Below are 21,019 nucleotides of genomic sequence, written 5' to 3'. Positions count from 1 at the left end.
GAGTGCCACGGCACTACCCCCTGCCTCGCCTTCACTTCGGGGCCTGGGTGTGGAGTCCTGGGCCCCTGAGATCCTCACGGGGAGAGCGACGGCACTCTGCTGTCTGGTTTCCTTGCATCAGGGCCCGGAGTTGGGATCCCGGGCCCCCAAGGCAATCTTTGCGAGGAACACAACTGCGCTCCCCGGCTTGGTTTCCTCTGCCGGGGGGGCAGTGCAATGGCATGGCCCCCTCCTCCTTGCCGCAGACGCTGGGGCCCGGAGTTGCGGCCGATCACCATTTTGGCCTTTTCTGGCTCCTGGTGGCGCTCCCCAGCCACTGAGAGCCCTATCCTTTGCCCTCTTGGTTTCCAGGAGGGTGAATTCAGCAGGGAGCAGTCTTCACTGGCACCCTGCGCCAGCCTTTTGTCTGGCTCTCTTCCTGGGCCTCTCTTCTCCTTGCGAAGAGGCCCAGGCTTCTGATCACTGGTCCTGGTCTTCCCTTGTGGTGCAAGTCAGGATCCTGGGCCAGTCTGTAGGTTCTTCCTTCCAGCTGCCCGTGGTGCCAGGCTCCAGCACCAGTCATCCTCAGCAGACCACGCCCCAGAGAGAGCTCTCCTCTTCCTGTGCAGACTCCTTTTAAAGAAGGGGGAGGGGGGCTGACAGGAAGTCTCTGTTTGCCCTGTCACACGGCGACACATCACCTCTCTGCACCTGCTCCCGCCTTCCTGCCCAGGCCCCTTAGTTTGTTCAAAATGGCGTCGTCCAGGGGTCTCATGCCCCATGGTCTCTGAGAGCCCCTTCCCCCCTCTCTGCCTTCTCTCCAGAGCAGCTTGGTGCCTAGCACCAGGTGTCAGCTGCTGATGGATGAACCTGTAGCTCCACCCATCTTCTCTTCTTGGAGTGAAGACCTTCGCCCTTGGAATGATTTTCGTGCAGGGCTGGCCCTCTGAGGCTACAGCTTGGGGAGGAAGGTCATTAATTCAGCCTGGCAGGGTCAGCCCCAGCCAGGCCCTGGGTATGAGCTGACTCAGAGAAGTGTGACATTTCTGGATGACCCAAAAGCAGTACAAATATGACTTTGGACTCTGCAGAATACTTCTTCTCGCATAAGTTACAGTGGACTTTAGTGCATGTCTGGAATTTGTAGGCCCTACTAAAGCGAAACTAGCCCATGTGCTCCCAATCATCGTAGGAGAGTAATGGAGTGAAAAACAGTAAAGCACACTGACTTTCCCTCAAATGTTTCTTCCCATTGTAAAAAGCCTATTCCATGCCACCACCCAGTTCTGCATAAGTCCTGCCACACCATTCAATTTGTAGCTGCTCCTGGGCCGCACACACCAGGAATCTCCCCTGCACTGCCTTTCATTTGTGCACACGCATGTACACACGTGTCTGCATGTAACCAGCCCAGTGCCCCTTACTCTGGCTGCAGCGCAGTGGCCTACTCGCGCCAGGGCGACACCGATAAAATACACATGCAGTCCCTTTCATCATGAGTTTACTGTGGGTGAGTCCCAACTTATGAGGCTCTCCCACAGTAAAAGCCCGACCAGGATGGGGGAAGGGCTGGGTCAACCAGATATGGAGCTATAGTACTACACAGTGCATCTACAGCTTGTTTCAAAGAAGACAACTGGGAAAAATGGCTACTGCGGGGAAGACATGAGGATGTTTCACTGCTTAAGCTATTGAGAGGAGGGAACTGACCCAAAGAGTGCCCTTGCATAATAAGTCAGACTGGTACATTTTGGAAATTGCCAGTCAAAGGCATCCTAAGACACCCTTTTGCAATGGAGATGGACATATTGGTCCTGCAACCATTCCAACATATAGGTCATGATATATCAGTGGCAAGCTTCAGAGAGGTGGGCTGTTAAAAATTATATGCTTGTTTCCTGAAGATCCTTCCAAGCAGCGCAGAATGCTTTTGAGGTCAGCTCCAGTCAATTGCTTCAGTATACTAACTAAGTTGGTGACGATGGCCAGAGAAATTTGCGCTGGATTTCTAACATGTCACTTCCTATGGGTTCCCTTCAGGAAATCCTGCAGTTAGGTTAGGGTTGACACTTCATATCTCCGATGTATAAAGCATTTAAGGAAGATAGGAAAATGCCACCAATGAAAAGCAAACAAGCATGGGAAGAGAGCTTCCGTGAAGAGATTACTCACAGAGAGTGGAATATGACATACTCTTTAGTAAAGGGGATTTCATGTAATGCCAGATTCAAACTAATACATTTTAACTTCCTACATCACACATTCCTGACATCAGTGAAACTGGAGAATGTACCTAGGCAGGACTGCAACTTTGTCCCAAATGTGAGATTGTGGAAGCCATATTTATGCACAGGGCAATGTGAGAAGGTGTCAAGTTTTGGGAGTTAATGGTCACGAGTTTGAAGAAAGCACAGGAATTTAGCAGAATGTTTCTACCAACCAATGCGGAGGAAAGGCAGGATGCAGTACAGGTTTACATCACTGGGTTTGGTATAGTATAAAAAAAGGCGAATAGCTATAAGCTGGCTCAGGGCACTTCGCCCCTCGGAGAGCATGTAGATTAGAGATATTACAGAGTGGCCTATAGCATTGGAACCACACAAATTAGGGCATCCTAAAGAGGCTGCACTCCAAGAGAAGGTCAAAAACAAGAAGAGGAAAGCAAGTTATCGAATAAAAAGTAAGCTAACTAGAGTGCCAATAAAGCCAACCAATGATAAGCAATGGGAGGGCTGTAAGCTCAGTGTAAGTTCACAATAGATCTTTCATTATCTTGTAAGCGAGACCTAAACATCACAGCAAAGCAAAACAAGCTTTGACAAAGCCAACAATCGGGCAATCAATACCAGAAAGATTGACTTTGCCAATACTTTTACAAAAATTAGAACAAGTCAGGATTTTAGAGCACTTACCTTCATTTTTATCATTCTCTGCCAAGCAGAGCTTAACAGCTTCAACGGCTCTGGGGCTGGTAAAAATGAGACCACCATAATCTTCGGGGTGAGTTATCTGTTTAACACACAAAGTATAAATGGGTTGTGGAAATAACAGAAACTAAAAGCTCAAAGCATATTAAGATTAGTTTCTGTCTGCTACTCTCTCGCCACACCTGCACTTGTGTTGAACTCTCTTACCTGTGTGTGCTTCTTCTCCCCCGCATTCCACGTTGCTCGCTTTAGCTCATCTTGCTTAACCATGTTGCTTCTCCCCTTGCTGTGTTGTTTCTCTCCCTCCCCCAAGATAGTCATCCTTTTTAGGTCAAGCATTCGAGACCTCTTGTATATACTTTAGTATATACTTATATGTATATGTACTTTGTGAGCTCTGGAGATCAGCCCTAGGACTTGTCTGCTTCCGCTTTGGGACTTTTTTTTTCCTGTTCAATTGCCTCTATTTAACTGTCTTGATAGAACAGGACCAGCAGAGGTCCGTAAAATACCAGATTTGGTTTCTGCTGAGGGATTTTCTTTTTTTAGTTTTTCTGTCAACTGCCTCTATTTAACTTTCTTGATAGAAAACGACCAGCAGAGGTCAGTAAAATACCAGAATCGTTTTAGCATTCTCTAGATTTAAGTCCATAGAAATTGTCTTTCACGAGCACTAGTAGACAATAATATTTTTTTTTATCTTGTATTTTCAGTGATATGACCACCGAAGGGCCTGATTTCATATTAAAAACAGAGCTTTGGACTATTCCATTTCCTGCTGAAAGGCAATACTTCTCGCCATGTGTTCCCATACCTGGCGTGCCTCGCAGTTTGGTGCTTACTTTCCCTCCATGTTAAAGAACAGTAGATGTTTCAGTAGCCAGGCTAATGTGCTGCATAGCAAAATACATTAAAGGTCCCAAAGGTGAGACCGATTGCATTGCAAATGCTTGTAAAATGTTGTTTCTATATTTTACTAAAGGGCTTCCGGTTAAGAAAAAAAGCACACGTCATTTTGGAGGTACAGGTATGCATGTTGACCCCATGGCTACAAAATTACACAATGCTGTATAGCATAGCTAAAAACATTGGCAAAGCTAATATGCATAATATGCAAGACTTATAGACTTTGCAAATGCATACTTGCAAGTGGTAATGTTATTGCGCAGGGTAGTTTGATATTTGATTTTTGCATTCTGGTGTTTACTGGTAAGTAAATATGACTTAATACTGTTTTTTAAAAATATTTGACGTTTGCTGGGTCTTATTTGCTAGAAAACAGGCAATCGACACAAGCCACACTTCCCAGGATTAACCTAGACGTCTGCTTTTCAGAAATGTCACGAGTTGAATGTTTATCTGTCCGCAGGGCAAAGCCAAGGTTAAAAACCACTGGCTTCCCACAAGCAATGAGCAGTGGCGGCTCCTCCTTTATGGCGAAGGAGCGTTGCCCTACTGCCTCAGCCAGCAGATAAAAACAAGCAAAATAAAATTATACTAAAGCAGCCTTATTCTCATGATACCACCCAATTTACCCTCACATTTGCAATGGGGTCTCTATATAGTAGTTTGATCCAATTCAGCAATTCCACACCCAGCACCATTTTATGGAGGACTGCCATAAGGTAGGGCCATTCCAGGGAGTCAAAGGTGTTTTCAGAATCAAGCAACACCACCACTGCCAGCTCCCAGATGTCCTTGGACCCTGGCCAAGAACCAGAAGAGGCACCTAAGATTATGTCTTGTTGCCCTATAGGGCATGAACCCATATTGGTAGAAATGAATGGCTAGTACCTTGACCAGTATCCTGGGCTTCGAGTTCAGTAAGGATACTGGTCGGTACAAGGAGCAATCCCCTGGGGTTTACCCGGTTTATATACGAGGGTGATTGTGGTCAATCTGAGGTCTTGAGCCCTCATCCGTAGCTCAGAGGTACATCTCTATGAGCGTCTCTCCCAGTAGGCTCCCCATGCACTTAAAATTCCACAAGATACCCATTGGGGCCCAGGATTTTTCCTGAATTCAGTTGCTTGATGGCCTCTTGAATTGCCACCACACCTAATTTTTGGTCCAGCCGGACCGCATCCTCTACGGAGAAGGGGCTAATTTTAAGGTCTCTTACGATCTCCTCAGTCTCCCAAGGGGTGCACCGCACCCTAGAGCAATACAGGGACTTTAGATAGGAAGCAAAGGCCTCCGCTGTATTAGACCCCGCTTCAATGGGGCACCTGTCAGGTACCTGTACGTTATGGACCCATTGCTGGCCTTCTCCATGTGTGCCAGCCAGGCCAACAACTTGCCTGATTACTGCACCCTCGGAGATTATGCTGCTTGCTAGAGAAGAGTGCCCTTGCTTCACCCTCCATCACGTCTCTGTATTCCTCTCTTAGGAGTTCTATATGGTGCAGATGTTCCCCCCGCAGGGCTTGGATGAAATCTACTTATTCCGCCCCTACATTTTGTTTGAGGTTCTTAACCTTCCCTCCCTGTCCCTTTGCTTGTCTGCATGGATGGCAATGAGTTGTCCTCATGCTTCCGCTTTATACGCTGCTCACCGAGTTACTCTCAATGCCACTGACTCCACGTTCTCTTTCAGGTAGGCATTATTGGTCTGTCTCAGCTGTTTCCTAACATTCCATTCGGTAAAAGCCAGGGGTCTAGCCTCTAGTCTGCATTAATCTAGGGGTCTTCATTTGTAAAGTGGTCAGTAGTGGGAAGTGATCTTAGATGCCCCAGTGCAGAAAACATGTGTTCACAAATCTACCACTGTGTATGACCGGGTTAAAGAAATAGTTTAGCCTAGAGAGGGAATGTCTTTTATTGGCCGCATATGAGTACTCTTCTGCACTAGGGTGTGAGTCTCTCCACAGCTCCAGATGACCCAAGGCAGTGAGGAGGTGTTGCAGGCTTTGGTCTCCTCATCTCTGGGGGTCCGCTAGTGTGAATCTATCCAGATCCAGTTGTAGTGTCCGGTTTAAATCACCTACCAAAACCATAAGACCCTCTGTGCTAACAATTTCCCCATGTGGTCTAGCATGATCTAATGAGTGTTGGTTTTTGTTTTCAACTAGGTGCCAGGGGTCGCAAAAAGCCAGGACTTGCCATTAGAAAAGATCTTATGATTTACTGGAAAGCAACATATACTGGAAATTCAGCTTTCTCAGAACCGCTTTTGCCCTTTTAAAGGATCTGCCCTTTGTCTGTACTTCCTGCGTGTAGTTGGAGAATACCATGACTGTGTTGTTTTCATACTGTAGGGGAGGGGCACTGATACGTGTCACCCTAAGAATGGCATCTTGGTCCCTTTAGTTGAGTTTCTGGGCGATAAGTGACCGGGCTCTGGCTCCAGGCCTAGGGGAGGTACAGGGGAGGGTCTAGGTATCCCGAGTGCCCTTTTTGATCACAAAGTTACCAGATAGGGTGGTGGGGTGGATTACCCTTTGGAGAAAGTCCTCGAGAAAGCTCTCTGGGTCTTTGCTTTCACAGTGCTCTGGGAGGCCCACCACTCTATATTGCATTGAGACCACTCTTCTGTGTCCTCTGCCCTCATGTAGTCTTTGCATGGTGTCTCGTAGTTACCAGACTTCCCACAGCAGGATAGTGATTGAGTCAGAGTGCTCAGTGATTGAGTGCTCCACCACATTAACCCTAGATGAAAGTTTCTTACAGTCAAACATAATCAAGGCAATATCAATCGCCACTTCATCTATTTTGTGTTCTGTTCTGGTGCAGTTTTGATGTCTTTAATAGCTCGAAGCAGGCCTTTAATTGAGGGGTCTTGTCTCTCATTCATCTCTTGACCTTCGTCTAAATCTGCAGCTCTTCCTTCTTTCTCACACCTAAAGGCGTATTTGTCAAGCTTGTTGGCTTGTGCTGATTTGTGCCCTTTTACTTGCCCCTCATATTGTCATGCAGGGGTTAGACAGTACTACTCACTCCGGCAGCTCACTTAGTCTGTTGATCTCAAGGCAGCTGGTCAGCCAGCACCTTGGATGTGTCCGGTATCTGGACCCCCCTCTGACAACAGTGCTCCTACCTCTCCCAATGCTTTGTGGCAGGGAGGAGGCCAACCTCTTGTCTGACAGAGGACCCACAGCCCTCTCACCTCTGGGGGCCGGGCTCCCCTCCACCAGATGGGCTCTCTACTTGCATCCCTGTCTTTTTTGGTCTTCTGCTACCAGGCAGGAAGGGCTATCCTGCTCGAGAGGGCTTTCTAATCTGTCCAACGGGGGCCTCGACTGCCCCAGGATCTCCGGGAATCAGCACGTGGTTCCACAATGCAGAGAAGAGAGCACTGTGTTAACAGGCTCCTCCAGACTGGCGCTTTGCTGTTAGTTATCCCCAGGCCCCACCTGCCCCCCACCGCCGCACAGCGGAGTCTTGCTCTACTCCTCAGGTGGACCCTCAGAGTTGTCCACGGGCCCTTGGGTTTTCAGGCTCCTCTGGACTCAGGACCTGGCCTTGTGGAACAAGTTGTTTTACTGCTTCAACACACGGAGCCTACGGATTCTGGCACCCACTTGGGTTGCCAGTCCCTGGTGTGGGCAAAGTGGGGGCCTACTTGCAGGGAACAGGCCCCCACCACCGTCAGTATCGCTGCACTGCTCCCGGCATTCTAGTTGCGGGCCCGGGACGCCCGTTACTCCATTTCCACCACAGTCTCAGAAGCTCATATGCTCCCGGCTCCGGCGCTATGGGTTGGTACATCCGTCACTGTGCCACTATGGCCTGCTCAATCAGTGTGCGGCGTCAGGAGCTCAGTTGTGAGCAACTGGGCGTCAGGTTTTCCCGTCTGCTGTGGAAGCAGTCTATTTAAAGCACCATTTTGCCTCGGTGCTAAGCCACCTACATATCCCCCAGAGATTTGGATTTATTTCTTAAAGTAACATTAATAGGTGCTTCTCTGTTTGGGGAAAGTATGCCAACATGTATATGTGATGTATTGTCATATAAACAGTGTTGGACTGACAGGAACAGGACAAAATCTTTCTAACAATCCTCTGGAGGGAGCATAAGATCAGTCCCGATGAAAGTCGGGGACTCTTAGGAGGCCAAATATAATCTTAGGAGGCCAAATATAATATACTAAAACAGTTGCTCTTTCTCATGTTTCAGGCAGATCCTTGGAGACTGAGTATAGCAGTAAGACTAAAGACTCGCAAACCATGCGTTTACGGCACAAACGGAATCCCAATAAAATGCACTAGTTTGTAAATCCGCATTAATTTCTTGCTGCTTAAACGTTCCCTTTTAAAAGGACACTAACGAGGAAACGTAGCCGCACACGCTGCCATGATGCTGTAATTGCAGTACCCTCAGGTCCTACCCATGAATCACCGGGAGTGTCAGCCGCGCGCTCATTAAGATCCAGAGGCGACAGGAAATCAATAAAGTCATCGGGGGCGCTGTGAAGAGCTACTTCTTCCGGGTGGTTCCCTCTTCCTCTGCTTTCATTGGTTACTTCCGAGGGAATGGTCGTAAATCTCATGTACCACATTACAAATGGGTTTTTGTGTGCGCCTTTCATCAACTTGATGAATTTGAAACGCACATGATAAAGAGGGTGAACACCTCCTCAAGGCAATAGCTTCATTTCTTGAGTTTTATCATTGCATAGGAGATCTACTGGTTGACATGTGGCTGACAGGCATCCTGCTTTGAGCTGAGGTGTTTCCTTGCAAAGAGCCAAGACTTCTGCGAGGACTTTTCCAAATGTAAAGGTGTTTGATAAGGGTGCAACTTATATCTGAAATAAACAACTTGAATGATTTACTTGTTTGTTTGTAGGTCGGTATGCACAAGGAGAAGGACCTATTGTTGGGGATACTTGGCACATTTTGCCTAGGGCAAAAAAGAACTATAGAGGCGGTTCTGGCGATGCATGCTACTTGGTGTACTGCGGAATCTATGAAAATATTGTGGAATGGCCAATTTGTAGGGTCTGATGATGTGGGAGCTCTAAAGCAGTAGGATCACATATACCCCTCTTAGCAAGTCACCAATGCCCTCTGCCATGCATGACATATTGCTAGGTTAATATTAAAATATTTAGCCTGTGAATTTCCTTTTTTTAAATTATTTATGACTCCAAAGTGCTCAAGTACTAGGAGACTGCATACTTAGCCCTTAACTCTTGCATTAGATGCGGAAAAGAAGCAAACCCACACAGATCAGATATTCTGAATTATCCATTACGAATTCAAATCCCCAAGCATTAGAAACAGCACAATCAGTTTACCTTTTCAAAAAGGCTCCGAAGAGATACAAATTCGAAGGATAAAACGGGGATCAATGTTGCCTCAAACCCATGCAGTCTCAGCTCCTGCGGGCGGAAAATAAAATAAAAAAATCAATGTGCCTGCTATCTCCAGGCATAAACAAGCAGCAGATAATTGCACACTTTCGCGTCCTTCGCATCACATTATTTACTAAACGGCAGCTATCGACGACCCTGTTATGGAAAATAGAGATCCAGCAATATTTACAGATTTGTTTGCAACTTTGCTGTGATCGCAGCTCACGTGCATCTGCTAAATTGAAAAATTGTTTATGATGGTAAAAAGGAGAATCAAATGAGGCCCTCCATGCGCATTGTTAACAATGAACTGTGGAGCCGGTGTATAAAGCGCCATCTTTTCCAATATAAACCATATATACTAAAACACAGCTCTGAAAGCTGCAACACAAAGGCCAACTACCTAATGATTATTAAGAAAGAGAAATGCACGCTAATCCATACATTTTCTGGATTACTTTTCTGTGGCTAAGCAGCTGTAAAAACATACAACACATGTAAAACTTCTCAGTTCTGATCACAAAACAATGGCCCAAAACCGTTAAAAATATTGGAGCCTAGTCACAAACTGCATTTTGCAGTGCGTTTAGCAGTACCAATCATATACTAGGAAATGTTATTCACTAACCTAAGTGTGGAGGTCTACGCCTTTGCCTCGCCTATCTTTTCTGCGTGGAGGTCTCCAACCCAATTATTGAGATCTCTGCACACGTATGCCTATATTTCCGTAGTAACTGTTGGAGAGATACAGGAGTGGCTGGAAAATGGGGGATAGTTACTACTAAATGGGAGGGGTTTGAAAAGGAGTAAGGACTGGGTTAAGAGAGGACTAGAGAAGGGCTAGGGAAGTACATGCACCAACAAAAGAGTAAGCGCTTTCCTATTCACAAACCACACTTCTATAGACACTTCAGACACAAAATGACTATAACAGTTATGAATGTGCTCAAGCTGAGTCCAAAAACACACATGGCCAACCACTGGCACTGCACCACACTCCCATAGATCATAATGGAGGCAGAGATTAAAAATAAAATCTTTTAAGAAATAATGTTGAACTTGTTGAAATTAACTTATTTAAAAAATATATATATATATATCCATTTAGTGATACAAAATATATAAACATAAATAATGTATTCAAAATATTTTAATAACCTTGTTAGTTTAAAAATGAAAAACAATGAGAAAAAAATCAATTTCTTCTATACATCATTTTTTATAATTTGCTACTACATAATGAATACATATAAACATTTTACTTTTGCAGGGATTTTTATTAAATGAAACTTCAAAATATGTAATATATTTAAATGAAGTATATAGTTATTTCAAAATTAAGTTAATAATGTAACTTATTATTTAGTTATACATTTAAAATAAAATCATAAAAATTTTTTACATTTTGTGGACTGCTCGACTCCATCTCCCCCGACATCGCCTTCTTCACAGATACGGGACCCCACCGCAGCCTCAGACATCGTCGCCGCCATCCCCAACGGCTAAAAAATCATCCACAAGGATGACTGCTCACCCGACTTGACACACTTCCACTTCCAGATCAACCCGAACTCACCCTCCGCAGCACCCTCGTCTACAGTCCTCCTGGACCCAGGCCCCATTCAGCGAAGCCATAGCGGACTTCATCGCTCACCACGCTCTCGCCTCAGCAGACTACATCCTGCTCGGTGACCTCAATTTCCACCTGGTCAACCTCGACGACCACAACACCTCATCCCTACTGGAGAACATCCCCACCATCGGACTCAAACAACTGGGCACCTCTCCAACCCACTCAGAAGGACACACGCTCAACCCCATCTTCTCCCCAAGCAACAACATCTCCGTCAGCCACACCTCTGAGCTACACTGGACCGACCACCAGTGCACCTACTTCTCCTTTACCAAACCTACTGTACACCACCATACCCACTGCTAACCTCATAGAAGCTGGAACAGGGACACAGAAGACCAGCTCACTACCTCCCTCAGCAAAAACCCACCACAGACATCCACGGACGCAAACGCCTCAGCACACAACCTCCAACTTTGGATCTCCAACTGCGCCAACACACTTGCTTCCCTCAGGAAACCCTCTGGCAAGTGGCCCTCCAAGAAAGCCAGCTGATTATGTGCCGCCCTCTAAAAGTCCAGGCACACCTGCAGATGGCTTGAGAAAAGATGGAAGAGCAGCAAAATCTTGGCAGACCATGCAGCCTTCAAAACCACTGTCACTGCACACCACCACTTCATCAGAACAACAAAGAAAACAGCCATACAGGTACGCCTCAATGCCAACGCACACAACAGCATAAAACTCTTCACCATAGTCAAAGTATCCACCAATTCCAGAACGGAGACCGCAGTCATTCCCCCCTCTCAAGACCTCTGCGACAACCTCGCTACCTTCTTCCACTGCAAGATCAAGGAGATCTACAAAAGCTATGCATCCCAAGACCCACCCTACCCGCAATCACCACACCCAATGACTCCCGACCCTAGCAGGGTCTGAACCATCCTCGCCTCTGACGATACCCTCAGGATCAAGAAGAGCATCCACTCTGGAGCCCCCACAGATACCTGCCCTCACCACATCTTCACACAGATCTGGCACCTCCATCGCCCCGGAACTCTGCTGCACCATCAACTGCTCCAACCAGTCTGCCACTTTCTCTGAAGACTGGAAACACACAAAGATCAACCCCCTGCTGAAGAAACCCTCTGCCAACCCGACGGACCTCAAGAACTACAGAAACCCTCTGCTCCCCTTCCCAGCCAGAGTCATCGAGAGGGCCATCAACATTCAACTCTCCGAGTTCATCGAAACAAACCACATCCTGGACCTCCCCAATCGGGCTTCAGAAGCAACCACAGCACCAAGACCGCTCTCCTCTGCACTACAGACGACATACGCACCCTCCTCAACCTAGGTGAAACTGCAACCCCTATCCTCCTGGACCTCTCGGCCGTCTTCGACACTGTCTCCCACCACAACCTCTGTGCAAGACTCCACGATGCCAGCATCCGTGACAAAGCCCTAAAATGGATCTGCTCCTTTCTTACTGGCCGAACACAGAGCGTTAGATTTCCACCGCTCTACTCAGAACCCACAGAGATCAGCTGAGGAGTGCCTCAGGCATTCTCTCTGAGCCCCACCCTTTTCAACATCCACATGTTCCTGCTTGCAGCCATCGTCAGAAGCCACGGACTCAGCATCGTCTCCTATGCCGACGACACCCAGCTGATTCTATCCCTCACAGACAAACCCACAGCCGCCAAGAGCAACTTCCACAATGGGATGAATGCAGTCGCCACCTGGATGAATGACAACTGCCTCAAGCTCAACTCAGACAAGAACGAAGTTCTCATCCTGGGCTCCATCCCCTCTGCCTAAGACGACTCATAGTGGCCCGCAGCACTCAGAACCTCCCCCACGCCCAGGGACCGGGCACAAAACCTTTGCATCATCCTGGACTCCTCGCTCTCAATGAACCACCAAATCAACTGTCTAGTCTTCCTGCTTCCACACGCTCCGTCTGCTTTGGAAGATTTTCAAGTGGATCCCCACCAAATCCAGGAAAACAGTCACCCATGCACTTGTCAGCAGCAGACTGGACTTCGGCAACGCACTACGCCGGCACCACCCAAAAACTCCTAAAGAAACTGCAGAACATCCAGAACGCCTCCGCCAGACTCATCCTGAACATCCCCTGCCGCAACCACATCACCAGCCACCTGAGAAACCTCCACTGGCTCCCAATCAACAAAAGAATTACCTTCAAGCTCCTCACGCACGCCTACAAAGTCCTCCACAATGCCGGACCTGCATACCTCAACCACAGCAAGCAGAGCGAGGTAGTGGTGGATATACGGTTGCACTTCAAAACATCTCAGATAAACGGTCTAGTATGAACAATTTAACTCTGCAACAATAAGTACATTTGGTGCCTCTCAGGGTAAGATACCCCACTACCCAGGGTATCGATAACACAAGAAACAAGAGTAACTTGTATAACGTAATTCAACACAAAGAAAATCCCGGCACTCCTAACATTTCACATCAATTCAATTGTGATACTCTATCTATCTCACCAAAAGCACAAGGATGAGGAGAGATTCCTCCTCTTTCAGGAAACCACGAGAACTGTCCAATTAGAAAACTCTTGGTAAATGTATTAAAAATAGCAAGACAGAACTGCCACATTACAATCTGTCACTAAATTCATACAAGAAATGTTTATGTAAAGTGCATAGTGGTCCAGTCCTCGTTGCGAAGAACACCGATCACAGCCAATGCGCGCTTCGTCACCACCGTGACTTTCTCAAGGCTCTTGAACTTCTCGACTACTTGTTGGAAAAATCAGCGGCTCTGTGGTCACGAATAGGAAGATCCTCCTGAACTGGCATTCCGTAGTTAAAACGCACAGGAACGTTCCCTTGATTCCTATTCAGTTCTGAGACAGGAGATACGTCCTCCTTTGAAAATCTTTCATAAAGATGTCAAAACAGCAGCATTAATGATTCCTCGTCATGTGGTCAAACCATGTTCAATTGTAAAGGGCACTATGATAGGACCTTAAGATATGTCAAAACGTTCCTTCTTTTTCATTCATTTCTGAGACAGGAGGTTCGCCCTCCATAAAAATTCTTTCCATATAGGTATGTAAACAGTAACATTAATGATCCCTCATCATATGGTCAGACCGTATTCAAATGTTAAGGCACTATGATAAGACCTTTAAATATAGGCTTCATGTGGCCTCTGCAATCCGTTCCTCCTGTATCGGCAACCACTGCCTCTCCTTCTACACACCCACCAGACATCTCCGCTCCGCCCAACTCGCCCTGGCCACCATCCCATGAATCCACAGGACCACGGCTGGAGAAAGATCCTTCTTCCCACTCGCTGGGAAGACCTGGAACACCCTGACTCTACATCTCAGGCAATCACCGTTGCTGCCTCAATTTAGGAAGGACCTCAAGACCTGGCTCTTCGACTGAACCGCAGTCTCCCCCCAGACCCCTCCCCCGCGCCCTGAGAACCTAACGGGTGAGTAGTCACAATTTACAAGAAAGCTGAGTGATTGATTAATTAATACCAAGAAATTGTTTTTGTTAATTATGTTTTAAGTTATTCAAACTTGTTTACTATTCCTTATACTGTATCATAAGGAGATCTCCACCAGGACTGCGGAGGTCGCCACTTATTTGTGAAAAGTTACTTCTAGTAACTTTACACTCATACATTAGGCTTCTCCCCCTGAACTTAGGGAGTGAAGAAAATAAGTCCACACTTTACATCAAAGTTACACTCTTAAATGCTAAACATCCAGAAGTTGTAAATTTACTTCAGTGCATGAGTAAACTTACACACTTAGATTTACTCACGTCTAAATTTACCTTTGTGAAAAGGCCCCTGTATTCCTACAGGTGTTTGCCTAAGCTTGGAGACAAGTACATTTCCTATTTTGGGGAATTCAAGTGGATGGCAAAAATACTCTTAGGAAGCTGCACCAGTTTCCCTGACTTGCTCTGGAATTTTTGTGTATTTCAAGCTTTTTTATGGGTGAAATCATGTTTATATGAATCAATGTAGCAGGTGTACATTTATGCAAGCATAAATACTTTGCAAAGGAGCATTTGCAATGCAAACCTTTTCTTTTTCTTTTTTCTCTTCGCTGAAGGAAATATTTATCTCCTTGGAGAAACCCATTCCCCCGCACCCAACCAATTTTGTGAGTGTTTCGTCCCCTGTAAGATGGATAGGGGTTTGCACCTGTGCTTCATTAGAGTAAATGTCTGTTCTTTTCCAGGGTGCAAATGGGCATGCTAAACGTTTGTGAAAACCCACAAACCGCATGACCCTCTGGGTGTTCACCATTTCAGACAGGCATCCCCCAACCCAAAATGCACAAACCGTCCCTCCATGAGTAGATTTCCTCAAACAGAATACTTCTAATTACAACTGTAAGTTCACATTCTGAGAACGCAAAGCGTGAACTACACTTGTGAGTGAAAGTAACTGTGCAACTAGTTTCAACCGACTTTCGGCAGAGTGGAAACGTGAGCAGAAAAACAGTTTATATTAATGGTAAAACTTGTGGCTGTCAATTTCACAAAGAACTGCTGAATATCCACTCTGCTCACCCCAAAACCATTCCAATAAATTATACAAATCGAATACATGTGTCAGCTGTTCCACCCTATTTTACTATGTATATGCAAAATGTAGTACTTTGGGATCTGCATCAGTGCCACACGAGCGCTACATATACATTGCAATAAAGTGTGAGTATCTCACGGTCATCTGTACAAGGGTATTATACTGCTACGTCTACAAAACTGAAGAAATACACTTTACAGTTGAAAAAACATGCTCCACTTTAGTTTTACGCTGTACAAAAGGGGATGGTGATGGACGGAGCATCTGAACCAATCAAACACTCACACCCAGTCAACAGATCTGGGTTTAATCCATCACCGTTCTTTAGCCCACTCTGCCACCCCAGTTCAGACATGGCCATATGCAAATCAGTCTGACCCTGTGCCTCATGGGAACAGTCTGCCCCGAACTGCAAAGTCATGCCTTCCCCGGACCGGAAACAAGCTTCCTAGGACCAGTTTCTGGTATTACAGCCGTCTTCAGCCAGGCTTGCTTGAATCCAGTGGCAAAGAGCAAGGGACTCACGTCTGAGCATACCCTGACAACTTATGGCGAACAAAGCGGTACAAAAGGGGGTGGTGATGGACGGAGCATCTGAACCAATCAAACATTCACACCCTGTCAACAGGTCTGGGTTTAATCCATCACCGTTCTTTAGCCCACTCTGCCACCCCAGTTCAGACATGGCCAATAAATTATACAAATCGAATACATGTGTCAGCTGTTCCACCCTATTTTACTATGTATGTGCAAAATGTAGTGCTTCGAGATCTGCATCAGTGCCACGCGACCGCTACATATACAGTGCAATAAAGTGTGAGTATCTCACTGTCATCTGTACAAGGGTATTATACTGCTACGTCTACAAAACTGAAGAAATGCACTTTACAGTTGAAAAAACATGCTCCACTTTATTTTTACAGCGTTTCCGCGAATTTTAGAAGTTAAAGGAATTTCCATCTGTCAGCTGCATTGATACTATGACGTCTTTGCATTTCATGCTTTACTGATAGTAAGGGACAGAAGGAATGTTTCTTACCCAGCCTAAGCGCCCCCCCCACACACACACACTCCCACCCCCAGCGTCCCTGTGCTCACTCACCTCCACGTACGGGTCCGGCCCCGATTCATTGTCTTTGGGGTCCTTCAACAGCAGCACTTTCATTTTGTTGGCTCTGGGGTCAGCGAAGGGCTCTAAAAGAACACAAAATAAATGGTTGGTTATACCAGGCCTAGCGCTCGGAGGCTGCAACCTCTAGGCTCTGTCTGGGCGGTCAGGCGAGCAGGCAGGGTCGCTCCTCGAGCGGTGAGTTAGCAGTAAACGGAGCTCGCTGGGGAGCTTTCGCCGTCACTGATAAGGCCTCTTGGATGCACGGCTGGTGGACTCAGATTAGGGTGTGCAACCGCAATTTAACAACACAAACATGGCGCCCACACGGCTACCTGGGCCAAGAAGTAGAAATCTAAGGTAAGGAAATATATGGTTGAACAAGACGACAAAAGGCATCTTTAAATGACCCGGGGTCAATGTTTTGAGCAGTGCTGCTAAATCACAGTAGAAAAAGCAAGGCCCGCCTGTGCGAATATTTTAAGCATAATGTGGTTCATTCTGCTAACAAGCGATTAATACCTTTGACCGCACAGAGTAGGAAGGGACACAAAGGCCATACTGTAAGAAAAGAAAAAAAAAAGAAGCATTGACAAAGCCAATAGGTCGGGTTTTAATGTGCTAACGCTTGTGATCAAAGGCAATTAAATTATGATCTTTAAAAATATGGCATGCAAAATTGTTGTTTATCACATTAAAGCCTGCTCTATTGGCTTTGCTGAGAAAAAAAGTAGCACAAAAAGGATTGTTTCTGTATAGAATGCACATAGGACATAAATAATGTGATGACTGAATGCACATTTTAGATGTCAAATAATACCCACATGCATTCCAATGGAATCACTTATTAGGAAGCGAAATAATACACCAAAACAATAGCATGAGCTGAGAGAGTAATAGTCCTTTGGGAGGAGCCAAGAAATGGTAACAATAGTCACCAGACTGATAGTCTGTCACGCCAGAACTAAACAAGCATTTGCAATGCAATAGGTCTCGCATTTACTAGAGTTTGAGCTATTTGCATTGTAAATGACAATGCCTTTTATTTATGTGTTGTTTTTAAAATAGATAAATAAAAGGTATTGTCATTTACAATGCAAATAGCTCCAAGTCTCTCAAATGTGAGGCCTATTGCATTTCAAATGTATTTGGCACCTGTGCTATAAAAATAAACAAAAATAACTTTGAGACAATACCACTATATAATAGAATTATTTTTTTATTTTCATGGCAAACAGAATGTTTTCCAGATTTGTCCAGGCAGTGTTTGTTTGACTTCAAGAGTAGAGATTTGGCCGCAGGAACATGCGAGCGACAGACATTGAGACGATTGTAACACTGTTTATGATAAGACACCGTGAATATGCTGCGTCCACTATATAAATGTGCATTATTCAGTTCAGTGCATGTCTGAGAAGAGGTTTTCTAGTGGCTGTTTCTGTGACAGAAGTGTTCCCTGGGTGAGATGACTTGTTCTGCGATGGAGAGGCCAGTTTGTGGGCCTCATGCGTGAAGACCCCCTACTGTGATAAGGACACTTTCTCTTCGAGATGTTTGGCTGAAGTTGATTTACTTATACCTGCACCAAAACCCGCCATAAGAAGGGGTGGTATAAATAAAACATTTATTTTAGGCAATTCATTTGCCGGTATTTTGTATTCTTGAAAGGGTGGGGATGGGATGGAATAGCACATTTTAAAATAGTTTTTAATTGTGCGGCTGCTCCTTGGGTAGAACCGTGGGAAAAATTACAGTCACATCATGCAAGGCCGGTGGGGTTATACATAGGTGGCCTCTCCAAGACCCACGGGCCCCCTTAGGTCTACTGCAGAGCCGGAACCCCTGCTCCAGTCAAGGACTCGCTACAAACTTAGCTGGGGAAAATCTAAAGCCCATACTGGGATCATCAGCTTTATGTCAAGAAGAGAAACAATAAGACTAGACGGCCTGGTATTCTACCCTGCATGTCACTCCGCCTTTTAATTTAAATCGTTTGACAGCATAGCAACACAAACAGAAAATCCAAAAGCAATAGCCCTGTTTTATTCAGAAGACCAATGCAGTAAAAAAACGATGCTTCCTTCTGAGACACTGAGCCTATACTCTCTTAGTATATCCTCTTAGTAAGCAATTGTGTGCATCTCTTATCCGCACAGATTACATGACCTTAATTCTGTCTGTAGAAACATTGGGGGAGGGAGAGTTCCACCACACCTCTCAGTCAATCTTCAATGGCAGCCTTGTGTAACTGGTCCACTCCCTCTGCTAATCAGGGCTGCACATTTCAAGTAGGCCAGGGACATGGCCACCTCTGCTGCAGGGTGATTCCTTCCCATCATGGCCTGCTAGAGGAAGGGGGTTCAAGAAGGCCCGGGCTCTCTCCATCCATACGAAAAGTAGGGGTTTGTGCAATTTGCATTATGTAAAGTTACGTAAAAAGCAAAACCGGCATTTAGCACAAAATGTATCCTTGCATCCATTTTGGACATGACGATGCATTTCGTGCCAAGAAAGCAGCCGTGAACAAATGCTGCTTGCGTTCTGGGTGTTCACCTTGTTCCTGTGCTCCTGCACTAAAAATTTCCAGCAAACATCGCGTAATCACTTCACGTGGCATAATGGCATAATTTGGGTAATTTCACATAACAAGCATAATGAAAATTTCCCAAAATGATGTGATATTATGCAGGCATAACTGACATTTCACCCAGGTCTAAACAAAAGGTAGGTTCTCACCTGAACTGCAGACAGCAGTTACGTCTTTTCGGCACGTCTACTCGAGTCTGATATGGACAGTAGTAGTTCAGGGTCCCACTACTCCATGGTACCTGCTTGACACTGGGAAGTGCCACTACTCTACTATTGCACGCGTGACTCCTAGACTTCGGTCCAGGTTTGAACTCTCCCCTTGCAGCTCTGCCGTTCTACAAGCTCCGCCTGGTCCCTGTGCAACCCAGAGCAGAACTACACTGCCTACAGCTTCCCCCTGCAGCCCGCCCCTTTCGCCATCCCGTCACTCCCTTCGCCTCTCGCCCCCCCCGTCTCGTCCCGCCTGGTGACTAGTGTCCATCGGTATCGTGTTGAGTACTGCATTTTTCTCCACTTTTGCCTACTGTACTTTATCTGCCTGTTTTGCCTACTGTACTGTGTCATTTTCATTTGCCCACTGTCCCTCCGCGACTCGCCTGATTTTCCCACTGTTTTTTTCCCACCGCCGCAGCCCCGCTCACGCCTCCAATCCTCTGGTTCCCATCCCCCTCTCCTACAAATGGCAACCGCTGCACGCGCACAGCGGGAGTACCGCTAGGGACCCAAAGGCGGGCCAAAGGCAAGCCCGTCTGCGCCTGTCCGTGCCTGGACCATGCCCAGCGCCAGACCCCCTTGCCCCTTGACCTCCACAGGACCCAACACCGCTACGACGCAGAAACCCTCCACGCACTCAACGCCGGCCGTAACTCCACCTGCTTCCAGGCCACCCCGAAGCTCACCCACGGACCCTTCACCTGCCGACAATGCTGCTACACCAGCCAGCGCACACCAGCATGCCCTGCCCATCCCAACACTGCAGGCCACAACCATCTCAGCTGCATACTACTCAACACCAGCTCAGTCCACAAGCACGCCATCAAACTCTGGAACCTGCTCGACTCCTCCGCCCCGGACTTCACCTTCCTGACGGAGACCTGGATGAACACCTCCTCGGAACCAGACATAGCCATAGCCATTACGGACGGCTACAAGATCACACACAGGGACCGGACAACAACAACCCAGGAGGAGGAATCGTCATCATCCACAGGAACACCATCAGAATCACAACCAGCTCCGAAGACGCCCTCAGCATGGCCGAACACCTACACTTTCAGATCCACGTCGATCACAACACCACCCTCAGACGAACCCTCGTCTACAGACCCCCGGTACCCCGACCACAGTTCGGCTAATCCATCACCGACCTCATCAGCACGCACGCCCTCGCCTCCACGGACTACATCCTACTCGGAGACCTGAACTTCCACCTCGAGAACACCAATGACAACAACTCCACAACGTTGATTGACAACCTAGCCAGCCTCGGACTCAAACAACTCTTCACGATACCCACCCACTCCGCAGCACACACGCTTGACCCCATCTTTTCCGCCAGCGACCACGTCACCTTCAGCCACACCACCGAACTCCACTGGAGCGACCACCACTGCATCCACTTCACCTTCGAGAAACACACCATACACAAACAACCGCAACGTATCCCACACCGCAACTGAAAAAAAGTCACCGAAAACCAGCTCATCACCACACTCGCCCGAGAACCTTCACCCGAGCTCTCCGAGACCGACGCAGCAGCCCTCAACTTCAGACAATGGATCAACAAATGCTCCAACACCCTCGCCCGATCAGGAAACCCTCCAAAAGGCGCACCGTCACGAGAGCCATCTGGTTCAACGCCGACCTCCAGAACTCGAAGCACATCTGCAGAAGACTCGAGAAGCAGTGGTGCCATGACCAGACTACAACGCAACCCTCATGAACGCCAGACGCAAACA

General features: G+C 46.8%; 1 protein-coding gene across 4 annotated transcripts in view; it reads right to left on the bottom strand.

The window, feature by feature from the left end:
* UROS (uroporphyrinogen III synthase) overlaps window positions 1-21,019 on the bottom strand; it is a 598,542-nt gene that overhangs the window by 414,913 nt on the left and 162,610 nt on the right. For all 4 annotated transcript variants that reach the window (XM_078643517.1, XM_078643516.1, XM_078643519.1 and 1 more), the window contains 3 exons: window positions 16,467-16,558; window positions 9,145-9,228; window positions 2,892-2,988 (listed from right to left, as the gene is read on the bottom strand). In XM_078643517.1, the coding sequence (XP_078499643.1) occupies window positions 2,892-2,988; window positions 9,145-9,228; window positions 16,467-16,529 (244 nt within the window). In that variant the 5' untranslated portion in view covers window positions 16,530-16,558. The remainder of the gene's footprint in view (window positions 1-2,891; window positions 2,989-9,144; window positions 9,229-16,466; window positions 16,559-21,019) is intronic.

This window comes from Lissotriton helveticus, chromosome 5_1 (assembly GCF_964261635.1).
Source record: "Lissotriton helveticus chromosome 5_1, aLisHel1.1, whole genome shotgun sequence".
In the NCBI taxonomy this organism is placed as follows: domain Eukaryota; kingdom Metazoa; phylum Chordata; class Amphibia; order Caudata; family Salamandridae; genus Lissotriton; species Lissotriton helveticus.
This window is presented reverse-complemented; position numbering and strand designations above follow the sequence as displayed.